Below are 19,200 nucleotides of genomic sequence, written 5' to 3'. Positions count from 1 at the left end.
AAAAGTAATAGGGGAGGACACAAGCAAAGACATAATAGGGATTGGTAAGAAGAGCGTGTAAAGTATGTTTCTAAGGCTCTATTTACATGTGCGTCGGGAACCTTCTTCAAAGATTCCATCAGATTTGACTAAAAGAATAGCGCTGTATGCATGTAGCGCTATTCTTCCCGTCAAAATGACGGACACCAGGACGGACCCCGACGTACCCATTATGAGCCAATGGGATTCGTCGGGCGCCAGTGTGATTCTTTGTACAGTAGATCTGACACTGCATTGTGATTTCCGCTCTTGTGAGCAGAGTCTTAGACAACAAGTAAAAGCACTTTGTACTATTTACTATACTAAAATTAATATATAATTTGCATTTCATTCAGTACAACATAGATGTTATTCAAAAATACAATGCTGCAGAGCTGTATACAAGGTAATATTTCTGTGTGTACACTGGGGGTCACTCTTGCACCATCTATAATACAAATTTTTCCACGTCGTTTTAGTCTAAATCCTGAAAATGAAATTGTGCTTCTGGTCCTAAAATATACAACGGGGATTATATTTTCGGAATAAATCAAGTTCTAACAGTGCATCAACATTTTACTAATTTGTGGCCAACTGGTTGCTTGATCATCTAGATTGCTTGATTTACTGGATGCCTAAGCTAAAAATATTTTGCTCATATAAAAAACAGAAGAGAAAAGGTTCATCACCTATTTCCACAGTTCTTAAGTCTAAACCGGTGCTTTCAAACTGTGAGTTGACACAGGAACTGGAAGTTCCCCGTTTCCAGGAACGTACTCGTAACCTCCTACTTGTGGCAGAATAGGGAGAAATTTGTCATGGAACGCTATCCCCTCCAAAATCTTCACATCACTTACAGCATGGATCTTAACACTGGGGATACCCAGGCATTATCATGGTTTAGCTGGTGAGGCATCAGAAGTAAAGGTTTGAGCAGACCTAGTCTAAACTGTTACTAATTTTCCTATAATACATACACAGGCCCCTATTTTAGACCTATTTATCCAGACAGAAAAAACGCAGCCGAATACAGTAGCAGCAAAGTATATGAGATTGAACAAATCTCATCTAAACGCTGCGTAAATACTGAGTGGAAAAAACGCTCAGAAATTGACCTGCGGTGCGGAAATTTATTCCGCAGCATGTCAATTGTATTTGCGTAAACGCTGCTTATTTGTTATGGGAATTCCCCTTTGAATTTTAATGGAAGCTAAATCCCGCAACAAATAGCAATTGTTGCGGGATGCCGCTGCAAAAAGCGCAACTCAGAAAAAAAAAGCCTGATACTCAGAAGTCTGTGCTCCTTCCTCCAGCGCGTCCTCCTGAGCTAAAGTTTTATCCCATGTGACTCACCCCAGAAAGCCGGCCTGCTAACAGTTGGTGTTGAAGTTTTTCGCAGTGGACCTTCTGGGCAAAAAAGTTTACTGCGGTTTTTCGCCTGGAATTCCCTGCGGCGCATAGGACGGATGCGGTGTATGCTTTTACGCAACATATCCGTCCCGTGTGAACTCAGCCTAAAGGGGCATTATGGCTAGAGCTAAAAGACAATGTGTACTTATGTGACTTTCTCCACCTAGAAATGATTGAAAATGTTGCACTTCTGTTGCCAAGTCAAATGCATGAGACAATTTACTCCTACGTTTCTAGGAGGATTAATAGAGGAAAACCGCAAGGCAGAGTTCTAAGGAAAGATTCTTCAGAATTGATATTTCATGGGGAATACAAGTGTTTAGTGAAAGAGAAATGTCAGGAGAGTGGACAGGTCCCCTTTAGGCTACGTTCACACAGGGGGAACACGTTGCGTAAAGGTACACAGCGTATCTGCCCTGGTGGCTGCAGAGAATTCCGGCTGAAAAACCGCATCATATTGTGGCACAGTTTTTCTGCCGGAATGTGCACTGCGAAGAACTGTACGTTAAAAAAAAACAACACACATAGTTACCCTCTGACATCCTGCAGACCCGCCTCCTGGGGTGACGCTTCATCCCATGTGACCGCTGCAGCCTGTATTTGGCTGCAACGGTCACAAGGCATGAAACATCATCCCAGGAGGGCGGCCTTGGCGAAGAAGCACAGAATTCTGGGTAAGTATAAGATACGCAAAGGCAACATCTGCTATTTGTAGTAACACAAAAGCAGCGATTACGTAAAAACAATTGACATGCTGCAAATAAAAAAAAACACACCGCAGGTCAATTTCTGAGCGTTTTTTCCGCTCATCATTTACGCAGCGTGTGGATGAGATTTGTTCAAATCTCATCCACTTTGCTGCTACTGTATTATACTTTTGTAATTTCATTGTCAGTGATGTTATTGTCCTATAAGAACGCAGATATTATGAATAAAAACATCTTTCTCTCCATGTCTCCCCACTTGCTTTTATTTTGTTGCATAAATATGTATAATCCTGACATTAATAAGCGTTCTGTATGCAGGTTTCCAGTTATTGCATCGATTGCTCTCATTTCTTTGTTGTTGTCATCTTAGCGAGGGAACTTTCACTTGGAAATCCTTTTCTGCTGGCTTTCACTTCTTTTTTCAAAACCTTTAAAAGTATATAAAAGTTTATTAGGTGCATGGTGGGACTGATGGCACTCATTGCAGCTTTCACACATTGGTAAGTGTCATGTCTACTAAATATCCTTAGTGATCAGGAATAGAAACTGAAGAAGCTTCTCCCATTCAGTTAAAGAGGCTCTGTCACCAGATTTTGCAACCCCTATCTGCTATTGCAGCAGATCGGCGCTGCAATGTAGATTACAGTAACGTTTTTATTTTTTAAAAAACGAGCATTTTTGGCCAAGTTATGACCATTTTTTTAGGTATGCAAATGAGGCTTGCAAAAGTCCAAGTGGGTGTGTTTAAAAGTAAAAGTCCAAGTGGGCGTGTATTATGTGCGTACATCGGGGCGTTTTTAATACTTTTACTAGCTGGGCGTTCTTATGAGAAGTATCATCCACTTCTCTTCAGAACGCCCAGCTTCTGGCAGTGCAGACACAGCCGTGTTCTCGAGAGATCACGCTGTGTCGTCACTCACAGGTCCTGCATCGTGTCGGACCAGCGAGGACACATCGGCACCAGAGGCTACAGTTGATTCTGCAGCAGCATCAGCGTTTGCAGGTAAGTAGCTACATCGACTTACCTGCTAACGCCGATGCTGCTGCAGAATCAACTGAAGCCTCTGGTGCCGATGTGTCCTCGCTGGTCCGACACGATGCAGGACCTGTGAGTGACGACACAGCGTGATCTCTGGAGAACACGGCTGTGTCTGCACTGCCAGAAGCTGGGCGTTCTGAAAAGAAGTGGATGATACTTCTCTTCAGAACGCCCAGCTAGTAAAAGTATTAAAAACGCCCCGATGTACGCACATAATACACGCCCAGTTGTACTTTTACTTTTAAACACGCCCAGTTGTACTTTTGCAAGCCTCATTTGCATAACTACAAAAATGGTCATAACTTGGCCAAAAATGCTCGTTTTTTAAAAATAAAAACGTTACTGTAATCTACATTGCAGCGCCTATCTGCTGCAATAGCAGATAGGGGTTGCAAAATCTGGTGACAGAGCCTCTTTAAAATGCCCCCAGGTGATGTACAGATGTAGCTGTCTTTATCTTGACTTTTAACGCATTAAATAAACAATGATCTCTTATCTTGACTTTTTCAATGACTTTTCAATGGCTTTTGTTGTGTGATATCACGCTACAGCAAGATATCAGAATCAAGTTAAAGATGGCTACATCTGTACATGCTGCTATATTAGCCAGTCAAATTATATCTAAATGGCCATTGGGTATTACACATTAAAGCAAAGTAGATAATAAGTAGCCGAAAGGTAAAGCCAGGGTCAGGCCACAATTGAAAGTTAGCAATCTATATCAACCTAAGGTCTAGTTCTAGATACACATACACATGTATTGTTGTGTGCAGTGTATAGATATGTCCAAGGCTACAACCATTTACTGGTTTTAACGGCGCAAGAAGCCAATTATAATAACCATAGCATGACCATGAATGTAAAAAGTTGATTTTAGCTTATATCACAAACCCATCACAGATAACTCTCTACCAGTTCCATAACAAATAATCCTAACTTTTACAGAGCCGTAAACGGGTCATACATATAAGATAACTGTCTAACGAACACTCATTCACCTCACAGCTATCTCCTCTGACCTGTTCAAAAAAGCGTGCACGTGTCTGTGTCTCTCTCTCGCTTTTTTTCTTCTGTACTTTTTTTTTTTTTAAATGAACCCAGTAAATGCCCTTCCAATTACATGTCAACCGGACGGCTGAAGAAGCAAACAATTTATGCAAATGTAGGTCCCCTATTCAATGAGCCCTCCCAGACAATCAATGTGTGAGCCACAGTCCGTAAAGGAACAAAATACAATAAAAATAAAAACACAATAATACATTAAACGGTAATGTAGAAATAACTTTAATTTTAATCAAGGTCATGACGAATGATGTAGGACATATGTTGGTGAGATCTTTCAGCGACCTAGCATAATCTATTTATTAAAGTCATATAAATGATATTTCTATTAATTCTATTTCTAAGCTACAAGCAGCAAGTGAATGATGGTGATGAGGAGGGAGAAAATGAGCATTAATCATTACAAATTAAAGCCTTATAAATGCATATATTATCAATTAGAACTTTCCTCATGAAAATAATGAATCCCAGTTCAGAGCCCAGGCGAATGCGGTCATGGCATTGGGTATTCTTCCTACAGTTACACTCAAAATGTAAACAGAAATCAGCACCGCTTGATTCACTTTGCAAATAGAAAACCATCCGCCTTCTACCCTTGCCAAGTAACACTTATCAAAACGGCATAGACCAAGAGAGGGAAATACATAGAAGAAAACATTATGGTAATGAATATGTTGATGAAATACATAAGAATGCAAATCCATACTCACATGGAAATGGAAAATGAATGATTGCCAGCAAAACTGTATTGAGATGGGATGATGCAAATATTATTTAGAAATCAGGCTATTGAGCAGCGCTATAGAATTAATTATGGACAAAATGGGATGGAAAGGAGTAAGCAACCCTGTACTTGAAACCCATGGTTATTATCTATGTTCTGCCTGGTATTTCAGCCACAGAAGCCAATGGACAAGTGGACAAGTGTGGTGCAGTAATGTTGGAATACGACATATTGCTGGAGATGGAATTATACGGGGGAAAAAGAGCAAACAAATAACACAATGAGAATGTACTTCTAGTGTAAAGGGGGTTTTAGGGCATGACCACACATGGCGGAATTCCTCCGCAACTGTCCGCATCGATGCCGCACAGAATCTGCGTTGCAGATTCTGCAGCGGATCTGCACAAAATGTGCAGTACATTGATGCGGACTAGCTGCTGCAGACTGCGGGAAAAGTGCTTCCCTTCTCCCTATCAGTGCAGGATAGAGAGAAGGGACAGCACTTTCCCTAGTGAAAGTAAACGATTTTCATACTTACCGGCCGTTGTCTTGGTGACGCGTCCCTCTTTCGGCATCCAGCCCGACCTCCCTGGATGACGCGCCAGTCCATGTGACCGCTGCAGCCTGTGCTTGGCCTGTGATTGGCTGCAGCCGTCACTTACACTGAAACGTCATCCTGGGAGGCCGGACTGGAGACAGACGAAGGGAGTTCTCGGTAAGTATGAACTTATATGTTTTTTTACAGATACATGTATATTGGGATCGGTAGTCACTGTCCCGGGTGCAGAAACAGTTACTGCCGATCGCTTAACTCTTTCAGCACCCTGGACAGTGACTATTTACAGACGTCTCCTAGCAACGCTCCCGTCATTACGGGAGCCCCATTGACTTCCTCAGTCTGGCTGTAGACCTAGAAATACCTAGGTCCAGCCAGAATGAAGAAATGTCAAGTTAAAAAAGCAAGACGCATCCGCAGCACACATGACATGTGCATGACAGCTGCGGACTTCATTGCGGAACTTAGAATCTCCATTGAAGTCAATGGAGAAATTCCGCCATGAGTCCGCCACTGCTCCGCAACAGACAGAGCATGCTGCGGACACCAAATTCCGCTCCGCAGCCTATGCTCCGCAGCGGAATTGTACGCATCGTGTAAACGAACACTGCTAAATTAAAGTGAAAGTCAATGGAGAAACGGCTCCGCTGCGGATTAACGCTGCGGAGTGTCCGCAGCGGAATTTAAGTGGAATTCCGCCATGTGTGAACCCGCCCTAACACTGGCAGATTATCGTGCAGACGAGCGTTGATATAACGCTTGTTGCCGATAATTGCCCTGTGTAAACAGGGGAACGATCAGCAGATGACGAGCAAATGCTGGTCGTATTGTTTTAAAAAAGTAAAATATTATCGTTGTCGGCAGCACATCTCCCTGTGTAAACAGGGAGATGCGCTGCCGACATGATAATAATGTATAGGGACGAGGGATCGGAGTAATGACCACTCGTCCCCATCCATAGCTCCGTGTGACAAGCAAACGAGCGTCGATCAATGATGTCTTGTTGCCGCTAATCGGCTGGCGTAAAAGGGCCTTTACTCCAGACCAAATCTGAAAATGTATTTTTAGGGATGAGCCACTTTCCCACCCCAAGATCTTATTTACTTGGGTTCCCTACAATACAGAGATATTGTGCAGAGATATATAGTCTCTCAATTCCCTACTCCAGCTCATGGCTGTCAAGCAGTAAGTATTTGTTATGAATGTATCAAAAGGCAACCTACAACGAGTAAACTGATATTTATTACATTACTTGCCATTTATTGCCCCAAAAGCAACATTAGTAGTTAAAGTGGACAAAACGAAAAATAAAATACTACAATATGAAAGGATGTTTGGATATCACTAACAATCCAGCACAACTCTTTAGGACAGCATTGTATCCCTCTGCAAATAGATTATCTTTCCAGCAAGATTATGCCTTGTGTCACAAAGCTCATATTATTAAAGGCATTACTCTATGGACAATCAGGCCTCATGACCAAGTAGAGCCTGTATGTTGGCACAAAGGCTCTGTACAGCTCCATATCTAGAGCCATGTGCCACCATAATTCCTTTGTATGGCACTGTATTACAAATATTTTTTCCCCTATGGCTATGTTCACACTGAGTTTTTTTGACAAGTCTTTTGAGGCGGAAACCGCGACAAAAAGCTCATCAAAAACGGCCCGAAAATGCCTCCCATCGATTTTAATGGGAGGCGGGGGCGGTTTTCTCCCGCGAGCAGTAAAACCGGCTCGCGGGAGAAAGAAACGACATGCCCTATCTTCAGGCGTTTCCGCCTCTGACTTCCCATTGACTTCAATGGGAGGCAGAGAAAGCGTATTTCACTGCGTTTTATGCCCGCAGCGCCCAATGGCGGCGGGCGAAAAACGCAGCAAAAATCGGCGTGCAGGGAGAGGAAAATCTGCCTCAAACTTCCAAACGGAATTTTGAGGCAGAAATTCTGCCTGCAAAATACTCTGTGTGAACATAGCCTAAAAGTAAGATTCTATGGATTCGGCATTACCACTTGTATAAGCTTGTATAGTGCTGTGTGCTTGAAGCCTTAAATAGACACTTAGGGTATGCCAAGACGTGGCAGAGTTCTTCCGCCACTGTCCGCATCAATGGCGCACAGAATCTGCGTTGCAGATTCTGTTGCGGCTTTGCCTAAAATGGGCATTAAATTGATGCGGACTAGCCGTTGCGTATTGAGGGGAAGAGGGCTTCCCTTCTCTCTATCAGTGCAGGATAGAGAGAAGGGACAGCCCTTTCCCTAGTAAAAGTAAAAAGAAATTCATTCTTACCCGGCCGTTGTCTTGGTGACGTGTCCCTCTTTCGCCATCCAGCCCGACCTCCCTGGATGACGCGGCAGTCCATGTGACCGCTGCAGCCTGTGATTGGCTGCAGCCATCACTTGGACTGAAACGTCATCCTGGGAGGCCGGACTGGAGGAAGAAGCAGGGAGTTCTCGGTAAGTATGAACCTCCTATTTTTTTTACAGGTTGATGTATATTGTGATCGGAAGTCACTGTCCAGGGTGCTGAAACAGTTACTGCTGATCGCTTAACTCTCTCAGCACCCTGGACAGTGACTATTTACTGACGTTGCCTAGCAACGCTCCCGTAATTATGGTTGCACACACGTAGTCACCCGTAATTACGGGTGCACACACGTAGTCACCCGTACTTACGGGTGCCCCATTGACTTCCTCAGTCTGGCTGTAGACCTAGAAATACATAGGTCCAGCCAGAATGAAGAAATGTCATGTTAGTAAAACCAATACGCTCCGCAGCACACATAACACCTGCGGACTTCATTGCGTAATTTTGACTCTCCATTGAAGTCAATGGAGAAATTCCGCAATGAGTCCGCAACAAGTCAGTGTATGCTGCGGACTCCAAATTCCGCACAGCAGCCTATGCTACGCAGCGGAATTGTCCGCAACGTGTAAACGAATCCAACCACAAAGCTGTGGAAGGCAATAGAGAAACGTGTACGCTGCGGATTTCCGCTGTGGACTGTCCGCAGCGGAATTCCAGAGCAATTCCGCCACGTCTGGTCATGCCCTAACTGTTCCAACAACTTAAACAACTTATGCAAATCTAGTAGTTACTGTTAAAATTCGATGTGAAGTTACTGCAACTAGGTGTCTCTCCTCCTGTAATCTGAGAATTAGGAGGAGCAGGAGTAGAGTAAGAAAGAAACACACAGGTGTGCTGCAGCTTCCTGGTAAGAGTATGTTCACACGCAGTGGTTTCAGACGAATTACGACTGAAAAAAACGCCCCTAATACGCCTACAAACATCTGCCCATTGCTTTCAATGGGAATTACGGTGTTCTGTTCCCACGAGCCTTTATTTTACGCGTCGCTGTCGAAATACGGCGCGTAAAATGACGGCTCGTCAAAAGAACTTCAGGACGTATTTGGAGGCATTTTTTATTGACTCCATTGAAAAACAGCTCCAAAAACGGCCGTAAGAAACGCTGCGAAAAACGCGAGTTGTTAAAAAAACTTCTGAAAATCAGGAGCTGTTTTCACCTCAAAACAGCTCTGTATTTTCAGATGTTTCAGGTCACTGCGTGTGAACATACCCTTAGGGAATTACGTCTGAAAACAGTGCGTGTGAACATACCCTAAGAGTTATTTCTCACCCCAGTGCTGGATTTCCAGCTAGACTGCTCATCACAGCTGTATAATGTACTCCATTCTGCTGCTACAGTATATATGTGATATATATGGATAGGAGAGCAGGATTCTCCTCTTCTATGTGTGCAGTGTATGGAAGAAATTAGAGCAGTTATGCTCCACCCACTAGCCCAGAGACAACTGGAAACTAGAGACAGAGTCTGCAGAGAAAAACTGGTAAAAATTCAATATACAAGTCATATAATGATCAGAAATATAGTTATTCCTCATCTACTCATATATGACAGCTTATTCTGAAAAGTCACCTGAAAAGTCAGGTATGCTTTAAGGCAGGGGCCTCAAACTCGGCCGGGTAAATGGACCGCACATAGAAAACATGTGAAGTTGACGGGCCGCATTACTTTCAAATTTGATACAATACAAAATTATTGTTAATCAATTAGTTATTCGAACTATTATAACAATACTGCATTACTATAAGAATACTACATTACTATAATAATACTACATTACTATAGCAATACTACATTCCTATAATAATAATACTACATTACTATAATAATACTGCATTACTATAATAATACTACATTACTATAACAATACTACATTACTATAATAATACTACATTACTATAACAATACTACACTACTATAATAATACTACATTCCTATAACAATACTACATTCCTATAACAATACTACATTACTATAATAATACTACATTCCTATAACAATACTACATTCCTATAATAATACTACATTACTATAATAATATTACATTCCTATAACAATACTACATTCCTATAATAATACTACATTACTATAACAATACTGCATTACTATAATAATACTACATTACTATAACAATACTACATTACTATAACAATACTACATTCCTATAATAATACTACATTACTATAACAATACTACATTACTATAACAATACTACATTACTATAATAATACTACATTCCTATAACAATACTACATTCCTATAACAATACTACATTCCTATAACAATATTACATTACTATAACTATACTACATTCCTATAATAATACTACATTACTATAATAATACTACATTACTATAACAATACTGCATTACTATAATAATACTGCATTACTATAACAATACTACATTACTATAACAATACTGCATTACTATAATAATACTACATTACTATAACAATACTATATTACTATAATAATACTACATTCCTATAACAATACTACATTCCTATAATAATACTACATTACTATAATAATATTACATTCCTATAACAATACTACATTCCTATAATAATACTACATTACTATAACAATACTGCATTACTATAATAATACTACATTACTATAACAATACTACATTACTATAATAATACTACATTACTATAACAATACTACATTCCTATAATAATACTACATTACTATAACAATACTACATTACTATAATAATACTACATTCCTATAACAATACTACATTCCTATAACAATATTACATTACTATAAGGGCGGGTTCACACATGGCGGATTTTCACTTAAATTCCGCTGCGGACACTCCGCAGCGTTAATCCGCAGCGGAGCCGTTTCTCCATTGACTTTCACTTTAATTTCGCAGTGTTCGTTTACACGATGCGTACAATTCCGCTGCGGAGCATAGGCTGCGGAGCGGAATGTGGTGTCCGCAGCATGCTCTGTCTGTTGCGGAGCAGTGGCGGACTGGTTGCGGACTCATGGCGGAATTTCTCCATTGACTTCAATGGAGATTCTAAGTTCCGCAATGAAGTCCGCAGCTGTCATGCACATGTTATGTGTGGTGCGGAGCGTATTGGTTTTTTAACATGACATTTCTTCATTCTGGCTGGACCTATGTATTTCTAGGTCTACAGCCAGACTGAGGAAGTCAATGGGGCTCCCGTAATGACGGGAGCGTTGCTAGGAGACGTCAGTAAATAGTCACTGTCCAGGGTGCTGAAAGAGTTAAGCGATCGGCAGTAACTGTTTCTGCACCCGGGACAGTGACTACCGATCCCAATATACATGTATCTGTAAAAAAACATATAAGTTCATACTTACCGAGAACTTCCTGTTTCTGTCTCCAGTCCGGCCTCCCAGGATGACGTTTCAGTGGAAGTGACGGCTGCAGCCAATCACAGGCCAAGCACAGGCTGCAGCGGTCACATGGACTGCCGCGTCATCCAGGGAGGTCGGGCTGGATGCCGAAGGAGGGACGCGTCATCAAGACAACGGGCGGTAAGTATGAATTTCTTTTACTTTCACTAGGGAAAGTGCTGTCCCTTCTCTCTATCCTGCACTGATAGGGAGAAGGGAAGCACTTTTCCTGCAGTCCGCAGCGGCCAGTCCGCATCAATTTTCTGCACATTTTGTGCAGATCCGCAGCCGTAATCCGCAACCCGGATTAGGTGCGGCATTGATGCGGACAGTTGCGGAGGAATTCCGCCATGTGTGGTCATGCCCTAACTATACTACATTCCTATAACAATATTACATTACTATAACTATACTACATTACTATAATAATACTACATTACTATAACAATACTGCATTACTATAATAATACTGCATTACTATAACAATACTACATTACTATAACAATATTACATTACTATAACTATACTACATTCCTATAATAATACTACATTACTATAATAATACTACATTACTATAACAATACTGCATTACTATAATAATACTACATTACTATAATAATACTACATTACTATAACAATACTGTATTACTATAACAATACTACATTACTATAACAATACTACATTACTATAATAATACTACATTACTATAACAATACTACATTCCTATAACAATACTGCATTACTATAATAATACTACATTACTATAACAATACTACATTACTATAATAATACTGCTACATTACTATAACAATACTACATTACTATAATAATACTGCTACATTACTATAACAATACTACATTACTATAATAATACTGCTACATTACTATAACAATACTACATTACTATAATAATACTACTACATTACTATAACAATACTACGTTACTATAACAATACATTACTATAATAATACTACATTACTATAACAATACTACATTACTATAATATAATATTATATATATTCATAAATATTATTATATAATAGCCCTAACGGAAATTTGCGCGTTTACTCTACGTGCTGTAGCAGTGCAGCTACTGGACGGTGCAGAAACTCAGGTTTTAAGCAACCAGGGAACATGTACAGCAGAGAGGGTTTTCTCCGTTGTTGCTTGGGCTGTCTGATGAGCCTAGTTAGGCTCCACCTGAGACGGCTCTTTATATCAGGTGTGTGCAGTCCACACAGGGCTCTCAGTCTGGGGAAGACAGGCATGCTAGCCTGTGAGAGTCACCACCGTGTGAGGTAAAACTGAAGGTTTTGAGGTGCTGGGCAAAAGGCTCAGTGTCACATAGTGAGGGACACTGAATGTGTTAGTTAGAGGCTGGACGGCCTAGGATTTATTTTGTATGTTTATTGTTGTACCACTGACTGCTGTTGTGAAGACAATAAAGCTAGCTGCGGCTGGTTTAAACCTTTTTGGAGTGAACTTTCTATGTGTGCCAACCATCTCACCCGGGAGATGGCGATCCCATGAGCTAAGTGGTCCCCAAGTTGTCACAGTGCTTATTTTAACAATCCAGTTTTCCAGTTTAAGGCCCTGTTCACACAGAGTTTTTTTTGAAGGCAGAAAAATCAGCCTCAAAATTCCGTCTGACCTGCCTGCAGGCCGTTCTTCACTGCATTTTTCGGCCGTGGCTATTGAGTGCCACGGGCAAAAAACACAGCGAAAAACGCTTTCTCTGCCTCCCATTGATGTCAATGGGAGTTCAAAGAAAAAAGCGGATAAAAAAAGGGCATGTCGCTTCTTTTTCCCACGAGCATTTTTTCTGCGGCAAAAAACGCGGCAATAAACAATGTGTGAACAGAGCCTTAGTGTCACTAAATGCAGTCTGGCTGCTCAGTTTGCAGCATTTGGCAGACACAAGAATATGAAGATAGGGCAGCCCCTTTTTAAATAGTACCACAGTGCCCTCTGTAGATAATGCCACAGTGTTCTTTGTAGATAATGCCACAGTGCCCTCTGTAGATAATGCCACCCCCTTAAATAATCCCATACCCCCTAGATAATGCCACAGTGCCCTCTGTAGATACTGCCACAGTGCCCTCTGTAGATAATTCCACACCCCCTAGATACAGCCACATTGCCCTCTGTAGATAATTCTACAGTGCCCTCTGTAGATAATGCTGCAGTGCCCTCTGTAGATAATGCCACAGTGCCCTCTGTAGATAGTGCCACACATGCACACACATAGCCATAGATAGTGACACACAGGGTAGTGACACACAGGGTAGACATCAGGGGATCCTCCCGGACCGAAATGTGATGTCAGGGGCAACCCGAGAGCCGAAGTCCCAGAGCAGAGCACCAGTATAGGCTCTGCTCCGCAACTATGGGGAAGTGATGTCAGGGGCAACCCCAGAGTTGGAGTCCCAGAGCGCTAGTAGCGCTTTTCCTTTGAGTCCCAGGCAGAGCGCTACTAGCCTTGGACTCCATCTCTCCTCCTCACATCACTGCCCATAAATGGACAGTGATGTCAGGGGCTGCCCCAGCCGGAGTCCCGGAGTGGAGCCGCTTCTAGAACTCTGACTGGGACTCCAGCTCTGCTCCTGACATCACTGTCCTAAGAGTCACGGAGCAGAGCGCTAGAATAAGCTTTGCTCTGGGACTCAGTTCTGGGTAAGCCCCTGACAATACTGTCCATATATGGACAGTGACATCAGGGGCTTCGTCATTCGCCGGTGCACTCCTTCATTCTGCTCTCTCCTGAGGGAGCTACGGTGCCCCATGGGCTGCAGATGACAGCCTCAGGGGCTGCGTGTTTGTGATCTATGCTCTAAGCTGATTTACCCTTTTTTTTTTTAAATCAATCACATTGGGTTTTAAACTAAAAAAATAATACATTTTGTGATATAGCTGCCTGTCTCATCTATGCTCTGCCACTCCAGTTGTCTCTATTGCATTTTGTTGTGACATTCATAGCGACATGTCAAGTGACCATGGTGGCCAATCGCTGGCTGCAACGGTAACATTCCCTCCATCACTGCTGAGACCAGCAACTGGCCATTGCGGTCAGTTGACATGTTGTCACTATGGTATCATGAGAACAATATATAGGGAAAGAAAACACATATATTGGACTGCACCTCCTGTATGAATGAAATCACTTTATTACAAAAAATTTAAAAAGAGACAAAAAGTTAAAAGCATTCAAAAATTGCACAAATACTTCTCACGTTCCGGCCTCTGGTCAGGCCACAGGACCCGTATGGAAAGGAGCAATCATGCATCATAAACCATAAACTCGCAATGTTGCAAAAGATGAAAAAAAAAATGATGACAAAAAACAATGCATGTAGAAGGTATACAAGATACATATGCAATAATTTACAATAAATATAGGGCCAATAGTTGGCAAGGGTCCAGGAGGCTCAAAGGACGCCACGCGTATCGCCAGACTACCAGCTTCTTCATGTCAGAACGAAGGGACAAAAAGGGTAGGGGACGTACGAGACTTGCGGTCGGGGACAGGAATGGAATCATCAATGTAAGTATATTGCAAAATTAGTTATTTATCAAGTTTGTGCCCAAACTGATAGATTTTTAAATCCAAGAAAAACCCTTTAATAATATAAAATATATACAGTTACGTGCTCTCAATCCACATGAACATATGTGGGATGTACAGGAAAATAATACTAGGCATTACTCAGCTAGCATCCACATTACTATGAAAAGTACACAAGTCAGCATGGGCCAACATCTCCGCAGAAAGCTTTAAACACATTCCTGAGTCCAAGCACGTAAAGTCTAATCATAAAACATTCATTCCTGATTACCATAGCATCGGATTTATATAACATGCACACACAGGAAGGCTCATCGAGGCAACGAAGTAGGAGAAACAGGAAAGGTTTTGAATGGATTAAGATGAATCTGGTAGTAGGTATATTCCTGACCCAGAACCTTTCATGTAGAAGAAAATAACACCGCAAAATCTCTGAAATAGCGTCCGCTTAATTCACCAAGGAAACATTGATTGAGATAGGGGACCTAAAGATTTTATGAGAAAAAATGTATAGCCATATTTTTTCTAATTTTGTAAATTCTTCTCAAAGACAGAAAAGAAACGGGCAAAGCATGTTAAATAAGTAAGGTCTCACATGTCAATGTATGGGGATATTTCTATATCTGCAGTTAATTTGGACACAATGCACTACAAAAGTTGCAAAGCAGCATAAAGAACGGCAATATATGAAGTGGAAAATATGAGATGTACATAAAATGTTTTATCATACACAAAAAAGATGTATATATGAATCTCCCATAAATTGGTGAATTATCTAATTATCTTTACTATTCTACTGCTCAATATTATCAATATCACTGATGTGAAACAAATGATAAAACCTTATCTAATGAATATAAATGGACAGTAATCCATAATGACTGGGGGTATTGTACCAGCCAGGACTTCTTTGTAGCTTTGTTTATCTTTTTTTTTAAAATGTAAATTTTCATTGGAAGCAAAAGGAAAATAATCTATTATAGGATATTAAAGATACATGCAATTCCAGAATCCAAATAACTATGATAATTACACATTTCTAATGGAAAAATAAACATTTGGTTACTGATGCTAGATGATGTTTCAGAAAGAGATTCAAATAAGCATGTATTTGAGAGAGTGAGGAAGAAACACTATCTGAGAGATCAGTTGACAGAAATAGAAGCTCCATGAGTTCAAATATAGCTGACAGCGGTAACTGTCAGACAGCTACTTCCTGTCTCAGAATCTGCAGAGTATGGAGCTCAAACAACTGAAATTGCAGTATAAAGACTGCACATAAAGATTAGAGAGCACAGTTAAATGTTCAGTTTTGACTGGAGGTACAATGTTTTAAAATTGCATAGGCCTGCATAATATAATCGTGTAACTACAGTGACAATCATGGCTGTGACTCCTGCCATATAATCAAAAGCGACGGGAGGAGCAGCCAGGAAAGCGCTCATTCCATTGCCTAGGCACCCGTAAAATATAGAAGTGCCTACTTTAAAGCTCCTTTGTGGGAGAAGCTTAGGCGTTGTATGCTTGCCAAAAGCAAGGGTCGTAGCTAAAGCTTCATGGGCCCCCGGTGCAAAAGTCCTTCTTGGCCCCCCAACTTCTCATGGCCGACGGTTCGCAGCTTTCAGCTGCATCGCTGGGACTCCTAAGTGACCCAATGATGCAGCACTAGCAGCCAGGGGCATCGCTAAGGTCTTAAAAGGTCAGGGGAGACAGCATATCTAGTGCACTACAACCCTGAAGCTATGGATAGGATTAGATACAGTGGCTCAGCAGACTTTATCACCCATGATGGGCTTAAGGGGGTTTTTACACTGGGCGATTATCGGGCAGACAAGCGTTCATAGAATGCTCGTTGCCAATATTTGCCCTGTGTAAACAGGGCAGCGATCAGCAGATGACGAGCAAACGCTCGATCATCTACTAATAATATAGTTTTAAAAAGTAAAATATTATCGTTGTCAGCAGCACATCTCCCTGTGTAAAGAGGGAGACGCGCTGCCAACATGATAATAACGTATGGGGACGAGTGATCGGAGTAATGACCGCTCGTCCCCATCCATAGCTCCGTGTGACAGGAGCAAACGAGCGCAGATCTACGAGCCTTTAGCTATAGGGCCTAGCTCGCTGACATTGTGGCTCCAGCGCTGGACCCTGGAATGGTAAGTATAATAATTTCTTTGCCTTTTTATGTGTAACTAATGTTTTTTGTGTGTTTGTTTTTTTACAGGTTAGATTATTGGACTACTTGGGATTCGAGGACTAATTCGATGACAGTGTTTTCTTTATTCTCACTAAAATGGTTAATGAGGATTGTGTGTTTTTTTTATTTCAATAAAATGTTTTTTCCATGTGCTTGTAGTTTTTTTAAACTTTATTACTACCACCTTAGTAATGGCCGCTGGCTGATTGACAGTGTCCATTACTAAGGCGGGGCTTAATGTTAGCCAGTGTAAAGGCTAGCACTTACCCCATTATTACAGCGGTACCCATCTACACCAGGTATACCGGGAAAAGTCGGGTATGATCCAGTACCCGATCATCTGTAGTGATGGTCGGGCACTGGGGCGGCCGCAGGCTGGTGTTACTAACCTGGGAAAGGCCAAAAACCATGGCTGTTCACTCCCTCGTAATGCTAGCCTGCTGCTGATATGTTGTATCTGGATGGTTATGAAAAATTGGGGGACCCCACACGGTTTATCCAATTATTATTTTTTAAATGAAGTTGGGTCCACCCTATTTTTCATAACCAGCCAGATACAACATCTGCACCGGCTAACACTAAGCCCTGCTTCAGTAATAGACGCTGTCAATCAGCCAGCGGCTACTACTAAGGCAGTAGTAATAATTTTGTTTGAACAAAATACAAAGACATAGAAAAAATATTTTATTGAAATAAAAAAACAAACACACAACCCTCATTAACCATTTTGTTGAAAATGAAAATAAAGCCATCATCGAAGGAGTCCCCAAATCTGACATAGTCCAACAACCAATCCTGTAAAAAAAAAACACAAACACAAAAATAAAAACATTAGTGACACGTGGTAGGCTTAGATACAGGGCCCATGTGTGATACTGTCGGTTGGACCCTGTATATAAGCCCAAGGTAGGCTTAGATACAGGGCCCAGCAGACAGTAATTGTCACGTTGGGTACCTGGACCCACTGGGCGGTACTGCCTTGAGGAGGCCGAGTCGAACTAATCTGTGCCAGGCAACTGTCGAGACACAATTCAGGACTGGGGCATGTAGTCGGAGCCAAGGCAGACACTGCAGCACGGGGTTAACGGCCCTGGGCAAGACAAAGAACGAGTGGAGCTCGGAGTGGAGAGCTCCCACTTGGAGCCTCAGCGGCTTGGTCACAGCTATAACTGGGTCTGGCAGAGGTAGTCCATTTACAGATGAAACCATCAACGGCCTCTCCAGAGGGGTAGTGGGCAATTGGAGAACATCCACCAGGTCTCTACAAATGAAATTAGCAGCGGATCCAGAGTCCAGATACGCAGAGACCCGATGCGTTTTTTCGCCGGACATTATGGTCACGGGACTGGACAATTCGGATGAAAGTCCTTCTTTATCCAAGGTTGTCTCTCCTACCAACCCTAGACTTTTGGTCACACAGATGCACAAGATGGCCTCCGAGACTGCAATATAGACAGAGTCCCGAGGTGCATCTGCGTTGTCTCTCCTGGGTAGATAACTTAAACTGGTCCATCCTCACCGACTCCTTAGGAGGATCGGCATCTGAGGACAGCAGGGGTTGCAGCAAAGTATGGACCGGACTAGGGAGTCCTCCCTCCCAATGAGCTTCATGGAGCCATTCTCAGATCCTTATATCAATTCAGGCGGCTAGAAGGATGAGGTCATCCAGGGTAGACGGTAGATCTCCAGCGGCAAGCTCATCCTTAATCTTCGGAGATAGTCCCTGCCAGAATGTAGCCGCCAGGGCCTCATTGTTCCAAAACAGTTCTCTCGCCAGGGTGCGGAAGTGGATGGCGTACTCGCCCACGGCAGATGAGACTCGTCCAGGTTCCTCAAACACCGTGCAAAATGTCCGGAGGAAGCCCTGGAAGTCATGGGTCTCTGGTCCTTGTCTCTCCAAGATAGGATTCGCCCATGAAGGGCCCTGCCAGTGAGGAGAGAGAAGATGAAAGCGACCCTTTGCCCCATCAGACGAAAATGCCCTTGAATACAGGCTGAAGTGGATCTGGCACTGGTTCAAAAATCCACGGCAGATCCTTGCGTCTCCATTATAGCGGTCAGGAAGTGTCAAAGAAAATAAATCGGAGAGCAGCCCTGCCAGGAGGTGTAGTTAGAGGATCAATACTGCCAGGAGGTGTAGTAGGAGGATCGGCAGCTTGCACCTCCAGTCGACGTGC

At 42.1% G+C, this 19,200-nt stretch overlaps 1 protein-coding gene across 1 annotated transcript in view; it reads right to left on the bottom strand.

The window, feature by feature from the left end:
- Positions 1-2,388: 2,388 nt before the first annotated feature.
- Positions 2,389-19,200, bottom strand: part of ODAD1 (outer dynein arm docking complex subunit 1) — a 131,439-nt gene continuing 114,627 nt past the window's right edge. Inside the window, exon 15 of the mRNA XM_075838864.1 lies at positions 2,389-2,563. Coding sequence (XP_075694979.1) covers positions 2,480-2,563 — 84 coding nt within the window. The 3' untranslated portion in view covers positions 2,389-2,479. The remainder of the gene's footprint in view (positions 2,564-19,200) is intronic.

Source organism: Rhinoderma darwinii, chromosome 10 (assembly GCF_050947455.1).
Source record: "Rhinoderma darwinii isolate aRhiDar2 chromosome 10, aRhiDar2.hap1, whole genome shotgun sequence".
Classification (NCBI taxonomy): domain Eukaryota; kingdom Metazoa; phylum Chordata; class Amphibia; order Anura; family Rhinodermatidae; genus Rhinoderma; species Rhinoderma darwinii.
Note: the sequence above shows the minus strand (reverse complement) of the source record. Positions and strands in the feature narration are given on the sequence as shown.